Source organism: Bidens hawaiensis, unplaced genomic scaffold (assembly GCF_021521415.1).
Source record: "Bidens hawaiensis isolate Kalapana, Puna unplaced genomic scaffold, B.hawaiensis_p1.1 tig00018668_1, whole genome shotgun sequence".
Lineage (NCBI taxonomy): Eukaryota > Viridiplantae > Streptophyta > Magnoliopsida > Asterales > Asteraceae > Bidens > Bidens hawaiensis.
Window position 1 is genome coordinate 50,877 of NW_027492829.1, and position 27,723 is coordinate 78,599.

The following is a 27,723-nucleotide window of genomic DNA, read 5'->3' on the forward strand; positions in this document are numbered from 1 at the left end:
TTGTTTTTTACACTACCCCTAAAAATTTGAGCCGTAGCGGAGGCTACCCCTCCTCTTGCGGTATGTCCGCCCCTGACCTAATATACGTTAAACAATTATTGTATTCTATCTTTTATCGTAATATTGTAACTTCATTTTTATTTAAAGCGATTTTGTATTTTATGAAATGTTGACCATGCACTTTTATTATGATCTTTTCATTTTATTCAACAAAACTAACTTAACCCACTAATCAACTCCAGTCCTTTCATATTCACAAACTCGTGAATTCAGTCTCACAAGTTTATGTATCAAAGCCGTGATAACACCAACATGAGGGACTTAAGTGAAACTTATTCATCAATAAATAGCACTCCTTAATCTAGTCCAAATCAAGTAGCAGTTTCAAAATGGAAGTGATGATGAGTGCGGTGTGCTTTGGTGTTGCGTTGGCGTTGGTGGTGGCAATAATAATATACGTGTGGAGATTCTTGAAGTGGGTCTGGTTGCGGCCGAAGGCGATAGAGAAGAGTCTTAGAGAGCAAGGGTTGGACGGAACTCGTTACCGGTTATTGTTCGGAGACTTGAAAGAGATGGTGCACATGACAAATCAGGCCAAACTTAAACCCATCAAACTCACCGACAGTCTTGTTCCACGTGTCATGCCGTTTTTCTATACATCTGCAAACACTTATGGTACGTTCGTTCAACTAATATTTTGTGGTGTATAGATATTTCCTTTTCCTTTTCACTTTGGTTTGATAAGTCGGGTTACAATTAATTTACTCAAATATGAGTATTTTTAAATCCTATTTTTTAAGCGAACCACTAAACTTTATTATATTATGAACATCAATTAACATATAATAAAATAGCTAGACGGGCGGCGGATTTTGTTTTTCCGGTGGAGAAGAAATGGTTTTCAGGTTTCTTCTTTTGAGAAGAAAGAGACTAAATTAAAAATATATAAATTGTTAAAATCAAGTCGGCCATCTGACAACAAAGTAAAAACAAGGTAAAGGCATCGATGCCCCCTCCCCGTAAAAATAACTTTCATGTTATACTATTTGTTATTTTGGAATGTTTTGTTAATTAATTTTATTATATTAGTTATTATGGTTATTGAATAATAAGTGTTTTATTAGACTCGGGTTCGTTTCCTGTTCCCATCATTTAGTTTCGGCGGCACCGAGTGATGATAGGAGGTTAGGTGTTCACATAATTGAACGATTTTTACCTCACCGCACTGTCATGCATTCGGACGAGTGTTCAAGAGCGTTGGCCTTAGGTGAAAGATTTCCTCAGATCGTATACGAGTGTATCATGTGGAGAATTTATTAAGTAGCTCATTTAAAAGATTTATTGGCTATTAAAAAAAATTAATTATTACGTTTATTGAATAATAAGTAAATAAAAAATGATTGTTTAATAATTGCAATTAGTTAAAACCACTCCATGATGTGCGAAATATATATAAATAATAAACACGAATCACAACTAAGTTTTAAAAACCAAAGAATCTATCCTAGTTCACACAAACGACAAGTGTACCGGTCGCGTATAGCAAAGATGAGGAAAGTCCGGATATCGAACTCGAAGACACGTGAGAACGTGTCAGATAATAAACCCTAATTCAAGTCCTACCTATTAATATTTAATTGATTTTATTTTATTTTATTTTTAATTAATTTAAAAACTAACTTAACTTAATGAAACTAACTGGAAAACTTAATGGCACTAACGGAGCTCTTAACGAATATGGAGAAACGATTACCTAGGCAAGAATCCTACTGACAATTGAACGGCTAACAGAATTAACTAGTCACACGACACCGGGATTTTAAAATAATCAACTAAGGCTCATTAAAGTTCGCTAGATTACCTCTCGGTCTCACCAACTAACCCTCACAAATATAAGAAAATTGAATAAATGCACCAGGATAAAAATTACTAAGGTACCATAATGACACATCTCCTCTCGGACTCAACGACACAAAAACCCGCTTAAAATTGGTACCAACAATTCTAGGGATAAAGGGGTAACAAAATCTAACCCGATCTAAGATACTTATTTGCACGCAAAACTAAACCGGACAAGACCAAAACTCGCTCTCGCGCAATTCTAACTTAATCGAATAAAGACGCGAGACAAACCGACTCCCTATTATCTCTCGGTCGCAAGGAAGGTGAGCCTAATGTATTTTAATAATTAATCGTACTCAAAATTCCTATGGTGGTACTAACCATGACAAGATCAAAAACACCAATTCTATGACCTAAATGTAGAACCCTAATCGAACGACACGCAATCAATCAGTCAAAGTATTACGCGGAATCAATAAACAATAATTATATAAAAACAATATTTTAACATATCAAAGATCAAATTATATAAAACTTTTTAATAATAATACTATATGTAATTAATCAAAACCAAATAAACTATCAAACAAAATCAATATTCATTTCAACCTAGGTAGTGCAAATAATTTAGTTACTTATAATAATAAAGAAATCAAGATATATAGTAGCAAAACTCACTCTAACAATCCTTAAACGAAGAAAACAATGTCTAAAAAATCAAAACCGAACAAATAACTATACGAATAGTACACAGAAACTCTTTGATCAATGCTTCTTGGCTGCCTTCACTTTAAAAATAATATATTCTGCTCCAAAATTTCTTGCAGTGCCTCTTTTGTTGTGCGACCCCAATTGTGTCCAACCACAAATAATTATGTTTCTGTCTCCTCCTAGCCGACCAAGAAACTCACCACAAACTCAATACCTTTGATTTAATTCTTTTCTTTTTTCTTACTTCCGATTGGAAGTCAAACCCAAAAAATGGTTCTGTTAATTTGTTTTTCTTGTTGCCGCACGGACAAAAAAATAATATGGTTAGGGTTTTTTATTTTATTTTTATTTTGATGTTATTATATGGTAGACTCATGCAAGGCTTCACGCAAATGGGCTTTTGGGTCGGGTTTTAACTTGGTTATTCAAATATTGATCATAAAGTCCTTGTAAGTATTCCAAAACCCGGTCCTTTTCTCTTTTAAAACCCGTAACCTACGAAAGATAACAAACTTTGTAAGATCATGTTAAAACAAGCCAAAAACCATTATTTATTAGATAATTAAGCAATAAAAAGAAGATAAAGGTGCGGAAAACAAGTGTGTTTTACAACACATCACTCCACTTAATTTAACAATTTTGCTTACAAAACATCTATGTGGCATATTAACTAAACAAATAGTTAAATCGACTACACATAGTCTAATGGTATGGTATTGTCCGCCTCTTTAAAAAGTGACTTGGTAAGTGCAAAATTAGTAAGATTTTAAGTGAAAAAAGGTTTGTTAAAAAAAAAAACTAGAGTAATTATGGTGAGTATAGCATAATAATTACTTTAGTTCAAGCATAATTACTTTGCATCAACATGCATGTACCAACTTGTATGATCAACGCCTCCACACGTAGAAGCTACAATGGTGGAACAACATCAAGGGGGAGGGGGGAAGGGTACAACTCAAAGACTGTCCAAAGTGTATTTTTATATATAGTTTTGTGTAATTTGTTGATCTGGTTTCGATATTTTCTACACTGAAAATAGTAAAGAATCACATTTACAATAGAATGTCAGATGATTTTCCTGCAAATAACTTAGTGTTTAGAAAGAGAAATTGCTAAAAACTTTGATTTGAAATCAATAATTGATGATTAAAGACCTTAAAGGTCATCGGGCTAAGTTATAATTCTTCTCCCTTTGTCGTAGCTAGTTATTTTCCTTTTTGGGATTTATTGTGTATATTGGTGATTTTTTTTCATGGGTTAGACAACCCCCCCCCCCCCCCCCACACACACACACACACAAATGTAAACGTTCATGTTCCGCCTCTGACATATAACAAGTTCGAACAAGGCTTAGCTTTTAAGGTTACTTTTTAGTTGAACTTGAGCTTTTACATTCGTTTCTGGTAAAGATTAAGCCTCAAAAAAGTTACAATGTTTAATTTCCATTTTGTTGAAAATTTAGTCGCATTAATTAGTCAAAATACGAATTAGATGTTGTCGTGTAGTTTATTATATCTATATTCGAACATATAACCATGCACCAATTTATATATGCACTTGTAATTCTTGTTGCTATATAGGTAGCACATTTTTTACCTGGATGGGACCAAGACCCGTGGTGCACTTAACAAAACCTCCATTAATAAAACAAATATTGGCTGAGTATAAACAATTTCAAAAGCCAAGAGGAGGTAATCCGTTAGCAACGATGCTAGCAAAAGGAGTTGTAAGTGTGGACGGGGATCAATGGGTCAAACATAGAAAGATCATCAACCCTGCATTTCATGTTGAGAAACTAAAGGTTCCATTTACGCGCTTTTTATGTTTGGATATTTAAACTAATTGAAAACTGACCTTTGATCAATTCAATGTGTGTTTCTTGCTGCAGCTTATGTTACCAGCCTTTCACATTAGTTGTAGTGAGATGATTAGCAAATGGGAAGGGATGACAAAAGGAAGATCATGTGAAGTTGATGTTTATCCTCATCTCCAAACAATGACCAGTGATGTTATCTCACGTACGGCGTTTGGTAGCAGCTATGAGGAAGGAAGAAGGATATTTGAGCTTCAACAAGAACAAGCAAAGCTAGTTATGCAAGCCTCACAATCAATCTATATTCCAGGATCCCGGTGAGTATTTTCCCCATTAATCATATATTTTATTTAGGTGCACTGTTTTCTTTTGTATAAGAAAAACTTGTCGAAAAGTAACAGTCACTCGTGCCAAAATGGGACGGGTAAAAAAGGTATGGGGTTAAGTTGTGCTTGGGCCAAACGTGCATCAATTTGGTTAGGTACAAAACGCTTTGAAATGGATGATTTTAGAAAAAAAAAATAGGAAGTATCCAATAACTAAATTCGCTTTTGTGGCGGCTAACAGTGGTGGTGGTAGTCTAAAGTGACTTGTTATGTATTTTTAGTAGACCTGAATTAACTAAAAACATTATTTTTTTACCTGTTGGAAGCCACCTCTTTATCCCATCGGATAGAGGTACGGTGTGCCTACATCCCACCCTCCCCAGACCCTACTTATAGCTTTGCTATTGGTGGGATTCCACTGGGTATGATTGATTGATTGATTGATATTATTTTTTTACCTGAATCAACCAATTTCTTGAAGAATAGATCATAATTGCTAGTAATATTGATTTTACATGTGCATGATTTATAGATTTTTGCCTACAAAAAGAAACAGAAGGATGAAGGAGATATACCGAGAAGTGAAAAGTTCTATAAAGAAAATTATTAATAAACGATTAAAGGAAAGTGGAGAAAAAGAAGATTTGTTGGGCTTATTGTTATATTCAAATGACAACGAAATCAAGCAACAAGGGAACAATAGTTTTGGACTTAGTATTGATGAAGTCATTGAAGAGTGCAAACTCTTCTACTTTGCAGGGCAAGAAACTACTGCAAATTTGCTTGCTTGGACGATGGTTTTGTTGGGTCAGCACACGAATTGGCAAGATCGCGCTAGAGATGAAGTTCTAAAGGTGTTTGGGGACAGAAAACCAGATGCAGACGGATTAAATCATTTAAAAATCGTAAGTCTCTTTTGTCCTTTGTCGAGACCTGACATGGTGGATATGAACATGAGTTTAGTATGTAAAGTTACCGGCTAAAGTTTACAACTTCACTTATTAACTACCTATTACCCACCCAATCACGAAAACACAAGTAAACTTGCTTACAAACTGAAATATTTCTCTTGGTTTGCAGATTAATATGATCTTGCATGAGGTACTTAGATTATACCCACCCGGTTCGCTTTTAGGACGGATGATTTATGAAGAAGTTAAAATAGGAAACTTAACATTACCATCGGGATCAATGCTTATGTTGCACATGATGCTTTTACATTACGATGCTGATGTATGGGGTGATGATGTGAACGAGTTTAACCCAGAAAGATTTTCTGAAGGCGTGTCAAAGGCAACCATGGGTCAAGCTTCATATTTTCCATTCGGAGGGGGCCCACGTATATGCGTTGGACAAAATTTTGCTATGTTGGAAGCAAAACTCGCACTTGCTATGATTCTAAGACGCTTCTCCTTTGAGCTGTCACCATCTTACTCACATGCTCCACATGTCATTATCACCTTGCAACCTCAGTTTGGGGCTCAATTAATTTTGAGTGAGGTTTGATGATTATTGTGGCCAAAACTTGTTGCATACGTGTTTATTGTTAAATATGTATTACTGTGCGTGTGAGCTTTGATTATTTTTGTGGCTAAAACTAGTTGCATATGTATTTTATTTTTTATTTGTAGCTCTTAGCTATTGTATATGACTTTTGCACTCTTGTCAACTATGAAACTGAGGCTGGGCACCCCGAGAACCATTTTTTTTTCTTTAGGTGTGAAGATTTTATCGTAAGCGATCCAATACAACTAATTCGAGATTTGGTCATTCCCCACAAAGATATATACTTACTACGAATACTTTCCAGTCATCAATAACGTTAACGGGGCTCTTAACATAGAGAGATAGTAGATCGGAGTTAATGCTTCCAAGAATCGTCTCGGTTAATGTTAATCCCCCACCAAACGATAGTACACTCATTTTCATTGTCAAGAGTTTGGCCTTGAGTTTGTCTATCACCGGGATTAAATTTCTGGTAAGGTTCATGCTGGACCCAACGGGGAGCCAATGGCCAAATGGGAATTTCGCAAGTTGGCACTTAAGAATATTCATCATGGACTCGACATGTGACTGCTGCACACCAATTTAACCCCAAATACTTAGTTATATTGTAGTTAACCTCGAGGCGAGGCCGTAAACAAGGTGAAAACATCTAAGAATTCTTGTAATATTTGGAAATCTGAAGCGTCCTGTTCTCCGGCAAAAATCACCTCATCTGCGTAAAACAAATGGGACACAACCTAGTTTTTGTCAAACCATGTTGAACAAAATTGTATTTAACGTACTCTAAATATTTTACAACTTTACTGTACTTTTGTAGCTAACACATATGTACATCCATCCACACACAAGGAGACTCTTTTGTCACATTCCTATCCATACCATGGCTAAATTTAACCACATAAGTTGAGACGGGAGTCAACCGACGACATTTCCAAACAACATTTATTTATTTATTTTAAAACGTATAATATATACACAGTTAAAACTGTTATATCATCATCATACTTTATATACGATGTATATGAACGCGGTAGCTATCGGGAGTTTCAACCAGTTAAACATGAGTCTGGATAGGTAACTAGTATTCTTGGTCCACCATGTATTTATTTATTTATTTTAGAATAGCAGCGAATCTGAATCACCATTGGAATCGTTGATTACCCTAATCAAGAGATGAAACCGGCGATGGTCAACTCATCGGCGGCGCATTGATGATTTTCATAGCAAGAGATTTGAATTGTGAACATATGATTAAAACGATGATTTTAGGGGAGTTCAGTTGAAACCGTTCATTAATTGAAAGCATTCAATTGAAAGTTTTATGATGAAGTGGAATGCTAATAGACCGATGACTTGAATGCGTCGTCATAGAACATAGCTGTTCACATTTTTTGGACGGTGATAATTAATTTAACGTCTCACCGGAAAATGATCAATTACCATTTTATCCTCCTAAAATGTTTTATATGTAATATTGATACATGCGCCGTATATGTATAGCAGCGTGTATGTATATCCGCATATGTATAGCAGCGTATGTATATGGAGTATATGTATATGTAATAACGTGTATGTATGCCCGTATATGTATATGGCGTATATGTATATATAACAACGTGTATGTATGCCCGTATATGTGTATGGCGCATATATATGTAGTGACGTGTATGTATGCCCATATATGTATAGGGCGTGTATGTATTCATGTGTTCCGTATATGTATGGAAGTGTATGTATAACTTATACGCTGGGTCAACTTATACGCAGGAATAACTTATACGCCCAGCATGACTTATGCGCTAGATTGAATTTACAAAATAAACGAAAGATAAACGGCGTATACGTACGTAAACAATAGATATGGACTTTGAGAATACTTTAGATATGATCAATAACAATTATCCGGATTAGATCTAACTACTTTAAGGATCTAGTTTATGATATGCTATTAATTAGTTAAATATATATATATATATGTATATTAGTGTTTATAATATGTGTATTAATAATAGATTAACGAAGAATTGAGCTGGAGAGATTTGGGCAGAGATTCGATGCTATTAAACTCAAGACTTAAATTATCAGGGTATGAACACCCTATATATAGATGATGGATACCAATTCGTTACACATCCCATAACGAATTGGATCCAGTTTGTTAACTTACAAGACTTAAAAGGAAAGAATAACGAATCATTGATTCTTTATGCCCCCTTTCATCAACATTCTATGACGAATGTAAACATACATAACGAAATAACAGTCCATTCGTTAAACATCCTTAACGAATGGTCTTTACATATAACGAATTGGCTAATTCGTTAAATATCCTTAACGAATTAGCCTATACTTTAACAAACTAACTTAATTTCCATAAATACCCTTACATTAAAATAATAATAAATTACAAACGTTAATTACAAAGACTCGAGACGAACCGTGCACTAACAAACACCACCTCGTCTTGAGCTCTTTGTCTTTAATTTACTTGAAGCACTTTGTCTACCAATCGCGACAACTATGAATCCCGAACTCGTGACATACACGTACGACACGCTGGAACTGCATAGCTCGGTTGTAGTCTTCCTGGCGCTCTATCAAGATCTTGTTCACGAACAACACGTCATTGTCTGTTTCAGATAAGTTAACGATCCACATTGGGTCGATAACTCTAATAAAATTGGTCTTCAAGCCTTTACCAAGAACAACGACGGCCTCACCGGTACGATTGTCATAGTACCAACGATTAAACGTTAGGTGAAGACCCTGTGGAAATGTCTTCACCGGTACGTACTTCATCGTCTTCGGTGGCTTTACTTTAAGAATGAGCTTCCTCCATCCCGTACGTGGATCAATCTCGTCAATACGTTTACGGATCGGAATCTGTGGCTTAAAGAATTTAAACCCGCGGTTTATCTCGAAGAGCAAATGTTGATGAAACCATTCTGCTCGACGATTTCCACCGCGGTTAATGAAAGGTCGATTCGTGAGGGTACGAACATCCCAACGCGGTAATGAGAGAATGTCAGTGATTTTCTGATAATAGTGAACACAGTTCTCCCATATGACAATACATACCTTAAGCTCAGAATCATTAAGCCAGGAAACGATATCACCTTTCACAGTCGACACGACTTTGAAAGTTGTCTTCTGATTAGTTTTAGCGCGTGCGATAGCATCCTGCTTCAATAATTTTACGAGCCCGTTTGCTCCGGTACTCGAACCAGCCCTGAATATCAGCTACTGACGGATCAGGATTCCAATCAAACGTCTTCCCTTTATTCTTTGATATCTTTTCCAAATGATCTTCAGCAGCTTTGACGTTTTCTTCATTAAAGTTAGGAATACCCTCATCAACAATGGATCGCTGATAAAGATCGGGGTATTCCTCTGCTGTCACATCTTCAATCTCTATCTACTCATCTTCATAAATAAACGACATATTCATCTAAGGAATCGTCGGATCTTGTAAGACTTCCTCGTCGTTTACCACTTCCACATCGACCTCGGCTTCCAGAGCATCGAGTTCTTCATCGTTCAGACCCAACAATAATGCAATCTGTTGACATGTTAGGGACTGATCGACTACCTGCCCTTCTTCAATATCATCAAGGTTGGCAGAACTCATCACGATGCCCTTCTTGTTATCCATAAATAGGATGGCGTTGGCTTTGACCGACTCAATTGGTTGAACGTTCGTCGAGTCATGATAGACCACCATTTGGCTATCACCGCCTTCACCGCCGCTCGTGCCAGCACCGAAGGATGAGCCGTGAGCTTGTTTCGGCTCATTAGCTCCAGCACCCGAAGCGTCAGGATCATCATCGTTGTTCTTCAGCTTCTTCAGTTGATCGTCTTTGCACGTAAGCTGAAGAATCAGATCCTCCTGTTCTTTTATCTTCACCCCATGAGCCGTGACACTCTCACGAAGCTCTTTTGTCTCCTTTTGGCAATAAGAGACAAACCCCATCATACGCATTTGATTGATTAACATTTGCTCTTGAGCTTGACGATCCTCCGCCATTTGATTCTAATGTAGATGAATCAAACTCAAGAGCATGTTCATTTGATTTTACGGGGGTAAATCATGAAACGATTGAGGTACCGGCTGCACAGGTCCTTGAGGATGACTAATTCTCATGAATGAGACGCCCATGGGTAAAGTAGGCATCATGGTCCGTGTTGGAGGAACCACCGAAGTAGCAGCAGTAGGCCTTGGTATCGAAGATAATACAGACTGAGGAATCATACCAAGCCTTGGATAAGACGTCAACTTAGTCGTCAATGTGAATTATGGGGTGCTAGTAGTAAGCGGAACCACCGGGCTTTGAATATCAGACGACCTAGTCTTACATTGACCTATCTCAACCCTAGAGCCATGAACCACACGACGTTTGGGCGGTTGCTCAGACACTAGCTCCTTACCCTTTCGTTTACATTGTGCTGCCGGTGAACTTGCCTCCACAACCTCAACACGCCGTTGGTCACCACCTTGACCACTATCTCCACCATCATCACCATCATCACCTCCTTCATTTTCATTTGGACCCTATTAGAGTTCAGAATCTAAATCATCGTGGATCCAACAATCATCAGAAGGACATACATACGCCGGATTCGAGATATGACCAATCAATTGTTTGGTCCTCGGCGTTTCCTGATGATACTGCTTTATTCTCTTCAATGTATAAGCTGTCATATGATCCAGCTTCAGCACATCATTTCGAAGCGTTGCATCAATCTCCAAATCAGGGATATCATCCTGAATTATCAACTGAAGGAACCATGGATACATAAGGAATTTGTTTCGTCGATTTTTTACTAAACAATTTTCCTTAAGATGATAGAAGATCATCTCGGAGAAGTTGAACGGTTTCTTCAAAATCAACGCGACCAATGCCGACTGTAACATGGCACGACACTCGTCGAAATCCGCCTTTACGACCTCCAAGGCTGTGTATAAGCACATGTAATAAATACTTGTACGTGGGGCACAAGTAAGCCTTGTTGTACATAGATCTGTCAAGTTCTTCAGCATAGAACACACGTCGGAACAGGCCTCAGATAAACCCTTTATCAAACTCACACGGGCTGTCCATGTTATCTCCAAACCGCAACACCCTTAGTATCACCTCTGTGAAATTACAATTGGTGTCTTATTCACCTCAACAACAATATGGTTTTCAGACTCAACATAGCGAGCTGAATTCCAGAATGGTCGAGTAATACTGAAACGAATCTCTGGGTTTGCTATGACGGCATAGCTTATACAAGAGCGACGTATAAAAGCTAGCATATCTTGAAATAAATCTTCGTCAGCAAAGTTAGTCCTGACAAAAGCATATATGTTATGCTTTTTGTTAAACGACAACAACGAGGGTTCCGTCTCCTGTTGTTGCATAGGTTGTTGCTCAGCAGTGGGGACATCTTGAATAACTTCGTTTGCCATAACTGAGAATACATAAAACCCGAGATTTAGTAAAACGAAAAACAAATAACATAAATATTTTTATAAATTTTGTTTAAAATTTTCAAAATAAGTCTAAGTGTAATTCGTTATTCTTTTCTGATTCGTTATAACGAATTAGATGTAACGAATCACCTTGAAAGGAATAACGAATTAACAAACGAATGTGAAGTAATTCGTTATCGAATTCATTGAAAAGTTGATTCGTTATGACATCATTAACGAATTGAATACGAATGAGTTTCAATTCGTTAGCACATAACGAATGGACACCAATAATGTACAATTTTGACTCATCAGAATTCAAAGTCAAAATTGGGATGAACTTTGAAAGTCAAACATGCAACCCAGAATCAATTACACCATGTAATACAATGTAATGATCTACAAATTACATAAATCATCTCGGAAACTCGTCGATAACCAATATATGATTCCCATTTGACAAAAACTTAGTATAAATTAGGTTTATTTGAGTTTATATTTATAAATTAAAACCAAAGTAATAATCGATTAATAGACCCATGAAATGGTCAAATCGACGAAACACATTGCGTTTTGATTCCTAGTACCTTACGAAGCTTAGTTAGTGATCAAAATCAGGTTTAGTGATGGTCGATATTTCTGGAAAAATTTGGCAAGAGTTTGCTTAAGGAAGAAGGAAAAAGTTTGAATGAATGAACTGAATCTTTCGTCACTGTTCCTTAAATAAGACGAATCGGCAGATTTCCCAAGACAACGAATAAGCTGATTCGTTAATTCAAAATTTAATGAATTAGCTAATTTGTTATCTCATTTGTAACACGTGGCAACGAAAGAGTAATTCGTTATAACTTATCACGAAGCAATAACGAACTAAGGGTAATTCGTGCGTAATTCGTTAAATATTTGATGGAGAATTGGTCATTCGTTACAGAGTGGCGGAAGCAAATTAAATGGTAACAAACTGAAGTAATTCGTTATGAAAATAACCATATTCCTTATCTATAAATAATGAATTGAACATTAAATTCTTTTTCAACTTAAATTAATAAATGATTAAATAATTAAATAATTAAATAACTAATGAAATGAATAAATGAATAAATAAATCAATGAAACCCTTGTCCCGATGACCTTATACATTACGAATCTTACCATACTTGGTAAGATGTAATACCTTAACGTGTTTTACTCATAAAAACATATAACTTAAAATAACTTAAAAGGAATTAAATAATATGTAAAGTAAAAATAATATCTTTTTAACATTTGTTTTTCTTTTCAACATATTTACAGTTAAAACAATCATAAAGTAGAAGACAAAATATTTTTGTATTTTTGTACGTTTTTCAAAAGCAGTACATGTTTTTGTATTTTTGGTGAGTTTAAGCAGAGAATCATATTGACCAAGTTGCCCTTTCATCACAGTTTTATATTTCAGTGATATTACGACTGACGTTAAGACGGTTATTGATATTGTTGTCCACTTAAATCTTATAACAAACTTTCAAGTATTTTTGTGATATGATTAAATGTTCAATTAAAGCACAGAATATCAAAAACTATCAGTCTCTAATATCAATTTAAGCTTAATTTGATTTTTACCGTATCACCTTAACTTGACTTAAACCATTATGCTGTCGATCAAAATTTTGATTTTATATATTTTGTTTGATGCACCAAGATTCCTTTACTGTGAGTGAGTATGCACGAGTCCAACTGTAGGTTTACACACATTGTGTCCCCTGGGGTCCGTTTCTTATTGGTATTGAGACGCATGCAAGTGAGGAACATTGTATGACTAACAGCGGATTTTGATCAAGTCAGTCATTCAAATTGTACAATGTACAACGGCGATCAAGTTTAATGACTTTAGGTTTGTTCTAAAAGCGTTTGAAATATTCATGCATATGAATACCAAGATGATTAAGCCGCATAAAGACTCACAGTGTCTAGAACCCTAATGCTTTTTATTCAAACTTATTTTATTTTTGGTGAACAGGCGAACATAATACTTGAGTATGACAGGCTATTACATTTCTGCCATCACTACCGAGATTTTTGGTAGAGACTAACACCTCTTTCAATTTGGCGATTCTTTATGTTTATATCACATACTTTACTTTAATGGCTTGTTCAAGACCTATCAACACACCAATGCAATTAAGCACACAGTCTTTTAGCTTATTTCTTTCTGGATATGGGACCAGATGATCAATGTACTATCATTTTCTCTTTTTGCTTCAAAAATAAAAAATTTTGAGGAGCATAAAAGTAAATTCAATCGCCCAAGTTACTTTTAGTCTATAGATTAATGGCTATCCTATCAGTTCACAAGTAGATATCAGGACCAAAACATGCACACATGTTCCACAAACTTAAATAACCGACATAATTTTCAGCGAGAGAATTAAGTAAAAACGCACAAAAATCGCCCCAACTACTTTCCATTATCAGGTAAATGGCAATTCTGAACATTTACAAGTAAATATCAGGACCAAACATATACAAGTATATGTCATTCAAATTTGAGTAAATGACATAATTTTAAGTGAAAGTATGCAAAAATCTTTTTGGTATTCTCTGTACATACTTAAAAACACAATCTTTTTGTCTTTTTGGATTATTCTATACAAATAGAAAACACATTATTTTTGAGATTCTCAAATTTTTCAATGTTTTTTGATTTTTCAAAATATTTTAACCACAAATCACAATCTTTTTGTATTTTTCAAAATTTTTGATGTTTTTGGATTTTCTCTATACATACAAAATCACAATATTTTTGTATTTTCATTTTTCACCCCCAAAACCCAAAATATAAAAATAAAGAAAGAAAAATAAACATAAATAAAATAAAGATAGTTATCCTTGTGTAAGGATTTCAGCAAGAGTTTTCAATCCATTTAGACCAAGCAGAAAGTTAAAACGTGTTTTATCAAATACCTTGGTAAACAGATCGGCTTTTTGGAAATCAGTGTGCACTTTCTCAATATCAGTTTAATTTCTTTTCAAAACAATCCCGTATAAAATGATTTCGAATTTCGATATGTTTAGTTTTTGATTGTTGCACGGGATTCTTGGTGATACTTATAGCAGCAGAGTTATCAATATAGATGGGAGTAGTAAGAAACTTCAAACCGTAATCCCGCAGGTGTTGCTGGATCCAAAGAACCCGTGAACAACAACTCGAGGCTGCCACGTATTCTGCTTAGGCGGTTGAAGTGGAGACCGTTGTCTACTTCTTACACTGCCAGGAAACAAGCCGGCTTCCTAGGAACTGACAACCCGCTGTGGTCGATTTAAAGTTCATTTTGCATCCTCCATAATCCTAATCGAAAAACGCAGTGAAATCAAAACTATCGTCCTTGGAATACCAAAACCCGGTGTCAGGATTACCCCTCAGATAGTGAAGTATACGTTTAACCACTGCCAGGTGAGTCACTCGGGGACTTGATTGGTACCTAGCACACAAACAAACTGCAAACTTTATTTCAGGCCGAGAAGCAGTTAAATACATTAATGAACCTATCATCTCTCGGTAAAGGGTGGGATCTAAGGTATCCTCCAATTCTTTCAGTGACAAATTGTGACCCACAGAAAGAGGCGTTGTAGGGATTTTTCCGGCAGTTATCTTGAATCGGCTCAAGACATCATTCACATACTTCGTCTGATGAATGAAGATTCCCTTGACAGACTGATAAACCTGCAACCCTAAAAAGAAGTTCATCTTTCCTATCGAGTTCATTTCGAACTTTGTTTGCGTTGACTTATCGAATTCCTTACATAACTTGTCATTTGTTGATCCAAATAACATGTCATCGACATAGATCTAGACGAGGAGCAGATCATCACCAACATTTTTATAAAGTAAAGTGCAGTCCACAGTTCCTCTTTTGAAGCCATTATCAATAATATGGTCATCAAGTGTGGCGTACCAAGCTCTCGGAGCTTGGTGTAGACCATACAGGGCCTTGATCAATCAGTAAACTCGATCCGGATAATCTGAATCTTCAAAACCAGGAGGCTGCAAAACAAACATTTTCTCATGTAGTTATCCATTGAGAAATGCACTTTTCACATCCATCTGATAAACTCTAATATTCTTATAATTCGCATACGACAAAAATATTCGTATAGCTTCCAATCGTGCAACTGGAGCATATACTTCAGTGTAATCTATGCCTTATTGCTGATGAAAGCCCTGAACCAATAACTTAGCTTTGTTTCTCACAGTCACCCCACGATTGTCTTTTTTGCACTTAAATACCCACTTCGTAGGAATTGGCTTCCTAACTCTAACGGGTTTATCAATGAGATCCCATACACCCAGTCGGCTGAACTGTTGCAACTGTTCATGCATTTCTTCTACCCAAGATGGATCTTCAAGTGACATACGAGTATTCGTTGGTTCCACTTGAGATAGAAAGCAAGTGTATTTTGCGAGACTCATGATTCCTGAACAACGAAAATCCGCATAAGCACACAATATGTTAGAGTCATTTGGAGTAGCTACTTGATGACGTGTATGCACACCTACATCAAGGTCACCAATGATGTTGTCCTGTGGATGATAAGTATGAATATAAAGATTAGGATGATCAGTCACAACAACATTGTCTGTTAAATTAGTAAGATTATCCTCGGCATCATGAGACGATTCATCGTTCTCATGTGTTTCAGGAAATGGAGCCGAGGAGGAATCAACAAAATGACCATCATCTGATGAGATAGAAATCATATCAGATGTATCAGGGAGATCATCTTGTGGAGCTTCATCATCAACATAATTAGAAGTAGAAGATCTTGGTGGTAACAATTTGATCTTCTAGATACGCACGCACCAGGTCTTCATCTGGTTGGTCAACTATTTGAGTAAATGAACTAAATAAACTCTCATAGTCAAACATCCAGTCATGTCCTTTACCTTGAGAGGGTGTGGTATACCTTTGACAATCAACATGGTACAACTCCTCTACACAGCCCGAGGTAAAGTTAAATACATGTTTCTTAGGTGATGCATAACCTAAAGAAATATCCTTCAAATGCTTTTTGTTCAAATTTTCCTGCATCTTTCTTCAACATAGTACAAGGACTCCCAAATGGTTCCATGTACTTTAAGTTAGGCTTACGCTTGTTCAGAAGTTCATAACTCGTCCTTTGAAGCTTCTTCACAGTCAAAACACGATTGAGCATGTAGCAAGCAGTATTTACAGCCTCGTTCTAAAATTGAAAAGGAAGCTTAGAATCTGCAAGCATTGTTCTTGCGGCTTCAATCAATGTTCTATTCTTCCTTTCAGCCACCCCATTGTGTTGTGGTACGTAAGGAGCACTGTATTCTCGATGAATTCCTTTTTATATACAAAAGAATCCAATACATTATTTTTAAACTCCGTACCATTATCACTTAGAACCCGTCTCACTTTCAATTTGTATAGTGATTCGATCTTAGTGATTAAATTTTGAATCAGAATGGGTGTTTGATCTTTTGAACTCATAAATAAGACCCATGAATATCTTGAATAGTCATCAGTGACAACTAGACAATACCAATCAACAGCAATACTCGCACGATTCACAGGACCAAACAAATCCATTGAAGTCATTCTAGTGGAGTATCAATGGTATTAATTAACTCAGATGGGTGAGACTTCTTCTTCTGTCTGCCCTTTTAACAAGCAATACATTGATCAGATAACTTAAAATGTTTCAAAGAAATACCATCAACCAGATCATTTGCCATTAAATAATTCATTTTCCTAACATGAATATGACCCATTCTTCTATGCCACAGAATCGTGTCTTTTTCTGTTGCCTTAGAAGCAAAACACGTTTCCACAGAAGTTGATACCTTAGAAGTCATGTTCAACACATAAATATCCCGGTTTCAGTATTATACACTCCTTATCATTAAATACGGTAGTGTATTTCTTATCACAGATTTGTGACACACTCAACAAATTGTGATATACTTTACCACAATAATTAACTTTATCAAACATGATGCACCCATTTGACACATCACCTTCCTTGGTGATCATTCCACCCGAATTACCGGCAAACGCCACATACCCTCCTTGTATATTTTTGACATTTGTTAAGATGTCGATATTGCTAGTAATGTGACAAGAGAATCCACTATCCATTATCCAATTTTCACCAGAAACAGTCTTGGAAGAATTCGGCACATGAAAAGAAAATGATCAGTTCAAAAAGGCAGCCCAGGCCTCAATCTTGGGCACCTCTTGAGTTTCTCTTAAAGTCTTCACATTTAGTGAATCCAAATGTTGCTTAGCCGCTTTTGAATAAGTCACAGGACTTTTTGACTTTCGTCGCAAGTATGCAGCTTGAACTGCATTTGTATTCACGTTTTTGTAAATTGTAAGGCCCCGTTAGCGGTGCCTCACTTTGGACGTTTGATTTATTCATAAACACAGTTCTAAATATCAGAGTTAATTAAAACTTTCGCGGAATAAAATTAAAGTCAACCATTCATTACATAAGTCTCCATTTAAAATAATATAAAACATGTCTTTTTGATTCAAACATAAACAACTGAGTCTTCGAATGCCAGCCTCTTTATTCAACTTGCCATGTGTCCTTCTTCAAGCCTGCTGTCTCATCCTACTCACTTGCGTGCATATTAAAAGTTAGCTACGCTAAGTGAGTTCTAGTTAATCATATAACATACAACAAATTCTTACTTACATACTTTCGTTCATACTTTATACCTTTTTACTTTCATTCATTATACGCTCACTTACCTTCATATTTTCTTTCTTTCATTTACATACCTTACGTTTTAAAGAGCATTACACCCTACATTCCTCGAGTATTATTAGGGCCCGGTCCCTCTTGCCTCGAATATTATTAGGGTTCGGTTCACTCTTGCCTCGAGTATTATTAGGGCCTGGTTCCCTCTTGCCATGAATATTATTACGGTTCGGTTCCCTCTTGCCTCGAGCATTATTAGGGCCCGGTTCCCTCTTGCCTCGAATATTATTAGGGTTCAGTTCCCTCTTGCCTCGAGTATTATTAGGGCCCGGTTCCCTTTCGTTACCATACAACCATACATTAACTTTCTTTGTCATTATTATTATTATAACATTCATACATACTTTATATACATGCAATATTCATACATACTTTCTTTCACATACTCATTTCACACTTACCACACGTTAATTTCCTTAACAATACGTGTAATGTTCGAAGATCGTTCACGTACTGTCAAGCATTCATTCATAATATAGACATAACTATCACTTTCTTCATTAAAACATACACTTACCATTTAAGGTAAGTGTATTAACATTCATATTGAGTATGCACACAGCCCCGAAAACATAATCAAGGAAATGGGGCTAGAAACTCACCTGGATCCTGTTACGTTCTCCGTTTATCGTTAATCCTCTCCTTAACTAAGCTCGGCTGAATGTACATTGATTATACGTATCAATATATGTTCTATTCATCTTATTCATGTTTTAACCAAAAATGGCTAAGTCCGGTCTAATCTAATGGTCTTGTTTTAGATTACAATTACTTAGAATATTTCCTTATTAAACCCTAATGTATTCAACTACTTGGCATTCAATTACTTCATCATTCCTTTCTTTTTGTTCTTGGATTCATATTATAAGGGTTTCAAGATCATGCAAGGATTCACCATACCATGTATTCGAATGCCTTGGTGCATTCAAATGTTTGTGAGTATGCAAGTGTATGCACGTACTTGAATTTCTTAACTGTAATTGGGTTTTACTATGCATTTGATCATGCATGTTTTCGAGTATACATTTATGCGGGTTAACATTGTATACGGGTTTGATGATTGTATTCAACTCATCATTGTATGCGAGTCTAAGGTAATCGATCATGGATGTAATCGGTCACCCCATTGTAATCGAGTTGGGTCGTTGTATTCGAGCTAGGCTTGAAATCGAATTCAACAAGTGTATTGGAGTCTCATGTTGTAATCTACAATAAGCTTTGTAAGCGAGTATCTTATTGTAATCGGCCATAAGCTTGTATTAGAGTATTTTATTGTAATGGAACCAACATGTAGTCGATTATGTAGTGTATCCGAGTTAACTTTGTAACCGATTCAAGCATTGTAATCGGGTTTTCCCGTTGTAATCGAATTGATCTACTGTAAGCGAGTTTGTTCTTTGTAATCGATCCTATACTTGTAATCGATCATAAATGTCATAAAGTTTTCATTGTAATCGATTATAAGCCTTGTAAGCGAGTTTAACATGTAAGTGACTATCTTCATTGTATGTGAATTGTATGTATGTATTCAATTGAGCTTGTTGTAAGAGATCTGCCCATTCTAAGAGAAATACAATATTGTATTCGATTCTGTCATTGTAATCAAATAAACAGTGTATTCGATCACAAGGTTGTAATCGATCACGCTATATGTATGCGAGTTTTAAGATTGTAATCGAGTATACCCTTTGTAATCGAGTTTTGTGATGTAATCGAAAAAGCTGAATCTCATTCAAATAATTAGTCACGGGTTTGGTCTTTATCATCATTATTTTTACTCGTTTTAACCTTAATACCTTATTACGACTCGGTATTAACCCCTAAATGTTTCCTTAACCGTTATCGGCCAAAACTTAGCCCGGGTAACCATAAAGTTTGAACCGTTATAGCTAAAACGTTTATGGCTAGATCTATGGTTTCTTTTATGAACCGTTCATGGCCATAAGTTCGTTAATTCCATCTTATTCATCAAGTTTGCAACTTTATGACTTATCTAGACCCGATCTACTCTAGGGTTTAGTTTCATTGCAAACCATTCATAAAAACATAACCTTTAAAGATCAAGGACGTACCTTTACTCGTATTTAGGTTATGGTTTAGCTTGGTGATGAACTAAAATCTTGTATCTTACTTAAATATCCAAGATCTATCAATCTTATCTTGGTTTTTGGTCTCAAATATTCTTCTTTAATCACGGTCGTAGGTAAGGAGTTTGTATGTGTGTGTATTGAGTATTGTAGAGAATAAGATGAAGAGAAATGAGGGATTTAGGGTTTTAGGGAGGTTTAAGGGAGTATTTATACTCTCTTAAGACCATGTACCTAAGGCCCATCCCATACCTTATTCCATCTTTCCCCACATAAGTCCATATTCCTTGTCAGGTCCCCGATTGTTGGTAGATCGTTAACAAATTAAGTCATAACTCACACAATAATGTGTTGACAAGAGAGTTAATGACGAGTTGCTATATTTAGAAAGAAAACCGTTTGATAAAGGCGGAATCAATAACAAATGATTTAGTTGCTGCACAATTAATCCAGGGTAACTAACACACAAGATTCACTCAAAATATTTCCATTTATATAATATTAACCATACAAACGATAATCTATCTAGGGTTTCTTGATGAGAAAGTTGTATCCGTACGATTCTAAGAACAGCTGACACTCACAAATATTCTCTCTCAATTTCGTATTCAGCCGCTGCTAGGAGGCGTGCCCTAAATATTCCTTTTATAGGCCTGACACCTCCTTTACAGCTGTCATTCATTCTAGAAACCGTAAATATAACGTACATATTCAAATTACATATTCAAAGCTGTGTTAAGTTTAAAATAAGTCTTCCGGGTAGGCTTTGTCTTCTCCGAGTAGACTTTGTACTCTGCCTTTCTTGGTAGACTTAGCGAATTCTGAGGAGGTTGAAAAGATTCCAATCTTTCATATGATCATTTTAGGTCAAATATTGACTCAACAATCTCCTCCTAGATTGGAACACCTCAGCTGTCCCAAAACACTTCTAAAGTTACTTACACATAATTAAAATACACATCAAATCAAAATCAAATTACATATTCATTACAAAATCAAAGGATTACATGCTCAAAGACTGTCCGAAGACATTACACAATAAATCCTATTCTACATATCATTGTCTTCTTCTTCTTGCATCGTAGTAGGCTTGTCTTCTATTCATGATTACAGTTGCTGCCCTTTGCCTAAAGATATCAAGGACTTGGTAATGAGTGTGACCTTCAGGAATGACCAAATCCCTAATATCTCTCAGATCTTCATAGTGCAAGTAGGTCAAGTCTTCATCTCTTCTAATTATTCCCAAAATAAGCCCTTCTGAGTTTCGAAGAACATAGTGACCTGTATTTTCTTTGTATTCAATCTCTGCAATGATCCCATTCTTCTGCACAGTGTAATTTGGTCTTGTCATTCTTCTTTCCAGTCTTATGCAGGTATTCATGTTTGACAGAGGATTCTTGTCTTTGGCATTCATCTAATAATATAGTTTAGCTTGGGCTATCTTTTTCAACTTGCCAGCCCTTCTTGATTTAATCCTCTTTGTCAATTTCCATCTTTTCTTCTCCTTTAAAAATGGGAATCCCTTGTCAGCTTCATCCTTCAAGTACTTGGAGAGATCATTCTGTTGTCCTCCTGCCAACCTACTTGTATCACGATAATTATAAAGATCAAGTGTGGCCATGTTCTCCAACTGCTCTTGAGTATACTCATCAAAATCTTCTTTCATAATAATGTCTCTCAATTGTTTGCTTTCCATTATCACTTTCAGAGACTGAGATATGAGTCAAAGTAGAGTCTTATTGGTAGATCCACATTGGATTGTGGTCCTGCTGTTCTTTGAGTTTCAACTCTACTTGACTCTCCTCTGCTTGATGAGGCATGCAGTCTTGAAGCAGAGGGCCTAGATGGGATAGACTTCTTTGGTTTGCTAGGCCCTAACTTGAAAGTTTTGATGTAAATTGACTCTACCATTTCAGATGGGAGGTTAATGAGGTCTGCAAAGTTTTGTCCTGCTTCTTTACAGAGACCAATCATCATTTTTTCTTTCCCAGGATTGTTTGACAATCCTGCAAGAACAAATCTTCCATCAATAAAGCTTCTAGGGTTCTCACCCTCCCTCAGAACCTTTTCCCATTCAGCCTTTTGTATATAGAAAAGTTCTTTCAAGTCCTCATTTTCTAGTGCATTAAAGGTGTCTTCATCCATTCCCCTTTGATTAATCATGATGTTCCTCAGAATTTGAATCATCTCTTCACCCATGGAACTATGGGTTCATCAATAGGTTCAGGTTTTGGTTCTTCTGGGATTGGTGTTTCATCAGCAGTTGCTTCTTTTGATTTTTCCTTTTTCAGCTTGAACCTTTTGTTTCTCCCTTAAAGTCATTATATTTCTTTTCTTCTTAGGAGGTTCTTGTTCAGCAGATGGTTCATGTTGTAACCTTTTGAGTTTTTCCTTTCTTTTTAGGTTGTTGAATGTTGATTCAACTAAGGCTTTATCCAATCCTTCAACCATTCCAGGTTTCATCCCTTTCTCCAACAAGTAACCACACTTTCCTCCAAATTTTTCTTTCAAAGCCTCAAGCTTTTCAGCCTCCTTATTTTCCTTTATAAATTTTTTCTTTTATTTCTTCTCTTTTGCTTTCATAGGCTTCTTTCAACTTTTCAACCTTGAAGTGAGATAAATCTTTTTTCAGAGTACCCATGCTTCCTCAAATATTCTCTGCATTTTTGGGCATCTCTGTTCTTTTGTTCCATTCTCTTGTTGATTTATCTCTCTCCTGGTCCAACTTTTTCTGCAGCTGATCATCATTCAAATCAGCTAAAGCTTCAAAGCTTATCCTATAACTCATCAATTTTATAATCAATGGATCTTTCTTCTTTGCATCCAATATACTTTTCTCAATGTTTGCCCTTTGTTCATCAGTCACTGTGACTTGTGGGGATACAACATTACTAGTTTCAGCACCTTTTCCCTGATCATCATCATGGTCATCATCAGTTTCATCAGAATCATCCTTCTCCTCAGTTGTTTTATTAACAACATCTATTTTGGGTTCATCAGGAGTTGGATCTTTAGAGATTGGTACATTAGGCATTCCTTGCATATGTTCAACTGGCCTTAAAGTTTGCAAAGGAATTGCCCTTATGGGACTTGCTTCATCATCCGAAGTCTCTACAAAGTAATTGTTCTTATTATCCCATTTTCCCCTTTTGGCAGGCTCACTTGTTTCAGCTGGTTCAAAAGATTCTGGTTTATCTCTCTTTCTTGAGTATTTCATTCCATATTTGGGATCATCCACACATTCCCATTCACTTGGGTTTTGTCTTATATCATCTTCAATTTGTTGAGCCCATTTCTTTGCAGTCATTGAGGCAATAAATTCACCAATCTCTTCTTCCACATTCAATTCCATATTCACATTGGTTGGTTCAGCAGTTTCAGTTGATTCTTTTTCTGGTTGACTTTGATTTTGAAACATGCTTACCACCATGGCCAAAGAGTTGTCCACTTCCTCAACTCTTTTCAGTTTGATCAAAGCTTCAATAACATCTTGATCATCAACCTCTTCTTCATATATCATTTTGGCAACATTGGCTTGACTGATCAATTCTTCCTGCTCTGCTATCTCCTGAGGAGTCAAGGTTTGGGCTAGTATTTCCCTATCCCTTGTTTCTCTCATGATGTTTTCAAATTCTCTTCTTGCAGCAGCGGCTTCCTCCTCTTCATTCATAAATTCTTTTACAAGTTTTGCCTTAACAGGCTCTTGTTCAAAGACTTTTGCCTTTCCTTTCTCCAATCTCCTCTGTACATCCTCTTCATCTTCAGATTGTTGATAATCATCAATTTCCTTTTCAAGTGCTTCCAACTCTGGATCATGCTCTTTCCTCTTGGAGCTTTCTTCTTGTTCATTATCAGGTTCAGTAAGTATAAGCTCCTCACTAGCAGCATCATCTTCATTGATTACATCAGTTAGTTCTTCAGTTGCATTATCAGTCAGAATAGCAGTAGCTACATCTATGGTAGCCACATTTTCTTCATCATTTGTCTTTTCAATTCCATCCTCTATCTCCTCTTCATCATCATCCTCCTCACTCCATACAACATTCATTACTTCATCATTCACATCATAATTTTCTTCTCCAACATCAGATTTATCACCTTCATACTCAACATCCTCCATCCTTCTTTCTTCCACTCCTCATCATCATAAGCATTCAAAATACTTGTCAACCCATCAACATTTCTGTCACCATCCTCCTCCATCACTACATCATCAACATTAACAATATCACCAGTTGGCTCAATTATATTCTCCCCCTCTTTTGGGGCAGCTGAGGTCTTCTCAACCTCCTGCTCCAGGGTTTGAATTTTTAGCATTGCACGGGCCAACTTGTCTAATAGTAACACATTTTCCTTGGTTACCTCCTCATTCCTCTCCTTCAACCTTGCATTTTCCAACATTAGATCAAGGTTTCTTTGAAACAAAAAGTTTTCAGCAGGAGGGGTTATTGGTGGTGAGGTTGAGAAAGGGTCAGGTTCAGATTGGTCTTGGTTAGTGGTTTGAGTGATTATTGGGTTGGTATCTTCAAAAATTTTTTCACTTGTAGATGGTAGCGGGTTGATAGTAAATGTGGGTGGTGTAGATGATTCAGGTGGGGTTTGAGGTGTGGTTTGAGTTTGGATATGGGTAGGCTGTGTTGTTGTAGTTGGTTGGGGTGATGATTGAGTGTGAGGTGGGCTTGGAATGAATACATGTGGTTTGATTGTGCTGTTAGTTGATGGTGTTTGTGGTATAGGTTGATTCTCCCCCTGATCAAGTGCATCAACAATCATGGCTCCTCCAGCCCCTCCTTCATTTCCATCATCATCTGAACTATCATCATCTTCATCATTCTCACCCTCTCCTTCAGCAACCTCCTCATCTTCAGATAACACCACATGCAATTGAGGAATCAAAATATCATCAAACATTAACCATGGCAGCTCCTCAAACACCTGCTCTGGATCAAATCTGCTAGTACTAGCCAGATTTTCTATTCTCTTGAATGTATCAGGATTTTGCAGAGTGTGTGTGATTCCTGTAGTTGGCAAGTTCTCCAACTCTTGATTGAAAATAATTTGCAGGAATCTCGGATATGCCAGAAACTTCTGCTTGATTAGCTTCTCCAAATTTTGAACTAAACCATCAAATATCATTCGTGAATAGTTGAATGGATAGTTAAATAGAACTGCAACGGTGGCATTTGCCAAATCTCTTCTCATAAGGGTCAATGACCCTTTCCTTGGTGCAAACCCCTGTATTATATGATGAATCAGAAATCTGTACAGGGTAGGGAACATGCCCTTTTGGAATTGCCCATCCTTTGTGTGTCCCTGATAACCCATACATTTGACAAAAATCTTGTACAATTGCTTAGTAGTAAGATGGATTGGATTAGGGTTATCATCATTCAACTGTAGACACCTTCTTATCACTGCCTCGTCCACTCGGACTTCCTGATTAGCAACAGTGGCTTCTATTCTTCGGCCATTCACATCATCTAACAACTGTGCCAAGTTCCAATAATCCAATGAATGGTTCCGGTATATTACAGGATTTTCTGTTAGCGCAAACCGGATATTTAATCTTTGCAACCACTGTATCATTGAGGCAACATCTTCATTTGCTAGTGTGACTTGCAAAAGAGCGCACATATTGTGCTTTTGCTCAAAGAAATATCTCAGAATTTCTTCATCAGCCATATCTGAAAAACAAAATCAAACATATTCATAGTGAAATTAGCCTAAAAGTTCATTACTTTAAGTAATTTCAAGTTATAAAATTGAAGAAGAAGAGAGAGTGAAATATCATTAAGAACCTGATATTCGACAAATTTATAACCTACATAGAAAACGAAGAGTTAGAAAATAAAGTACATAATCAAAGCATATTATCGTCTAATCGTGATCGGAAAACACATTATTATTGCTTACCGAGTCGGAATTAGAGGGCTGGTAAAGTTAGGGTTTGGATTAAGGCGAATGCGATAAGTCGGTTAGGAGTTCTTAGAGTAATCAATGGAAGGAGAGAGAGAGAGGGAAAATAATGTTGAAAAATATTTCACTCCCTCTTATTTACCTTTTGAAAGTGGGGTTTTAAATGAATTTTGTCATGTAGTGAGTCATTAGCTGTCATACATTTAAAACTTATCCATTCAAATTTTATCAAAGTTCAAGTGTCAAACCTTGCCCGGTATGAAATTGACAAGGTTTGATCGGTACCTTCCACTTACTAAGCTTGCTCGGTCAAGATAAATAATTAAAAAGTCAAGTGATAATAAAGAAAGCTTACCCAAAATACCAGATTTCTTGAGAATCCAATCACAAGATAAATAATCAAGTATAAAAATATCAAATAAGCAATCTTGCTAGGAATCAATTAAGATGCCCATATACATTTCTCAATTTTAAATTAAAAAGCCTAATCTAGCATAAACCCTATCAGAATAACATATTCAATCAAACATACTTAAATAAAGTGTGCCCGATCAACCTTCCGAGAATAGAAGGTATGCCCGGAAAAGAGATCTAGCATACAGTGTACCCGAAAAGTCATATTTGAAATTACCAAGTATATTGAGGGAACAAAGTGTGCCCGGAATATAAAGTGTGCTCGGAAAGCAAGGTCTGTCCGGAAACACTTGTAATATCAAATAATCATAATCACACTTAACACATAGCTTGCTCGGAATGAAACTAAACATTAAAACACCTACGTGTGCTAGAGTCTAATATCACTAGAGCTTGCTCGGTACATCATGCAACATATAGTATGCAAAGCTTTCCCGGAACAAGAAATCTTGTTCAAAGCGTGCATGTTCACATATTCAAATTGACTTCAAGCTTGATCGTGAATTTAGTACATATAGTGTACTTTACCCAGAAAGTGTAAACACTTTAAAGCATGTTCGAAAATCATAAGCTTACTCCAAGGTGACTAAGCTTGCCCAGAAAGGTTATAAAACATCAAACCTTACCCGAAAATACATATTCAACTGTTTTGTGCCCAGGAAGGTTTGAAAACATCAAACCTTACCCGAAAATATTTATTCAACCTTTTTGAAGGAAAAATGCAACTATTTTTGACTTAAACCACTTGACATGACATTTGTCAATTATATTTCATTAGAGATCATAGTTTAAGAGCAAATGGTGCATTTAGAGATCAAATTTCAGTCATGATTCCTTTCAAAACTATTTATTTGTTTAGCTGAAAAGATCTCAATAAATGGGATC

The 27,723-nt window shown here is 36.2% G+C and overlaps 1 protein-coding gene across 1 annotated transcript; it reads left to right on the forward strand.

Moving 5' to 3' along the window:
* Positions 1-374: 374 nt before the first annotated feature.
* On the forward strand, positions 375-7,166 carry LOC143556672 (cytochrome P450 CYP72A219-like). Its single transcript, XM_077045937.1, has 5 exons — positions 375-675; positions 4,134-4,354; positions 4,442-4,683; positions 5,225-5,597; positions 5,773-7,166. The coding sequence occupies exons 1-5, from the start codon at positions 390-392 to the stop codon at positions 6,196-6,198; spliced, it is 1,548 nt and encodes a 515-aa protein (XP_076902052.1). The 5' UTR covers positions 375-389; the 3' UTR covers positions 6,199-7,166.
* Positions 7,167-27,723: the final 20,557 nt, after the last annotated feature.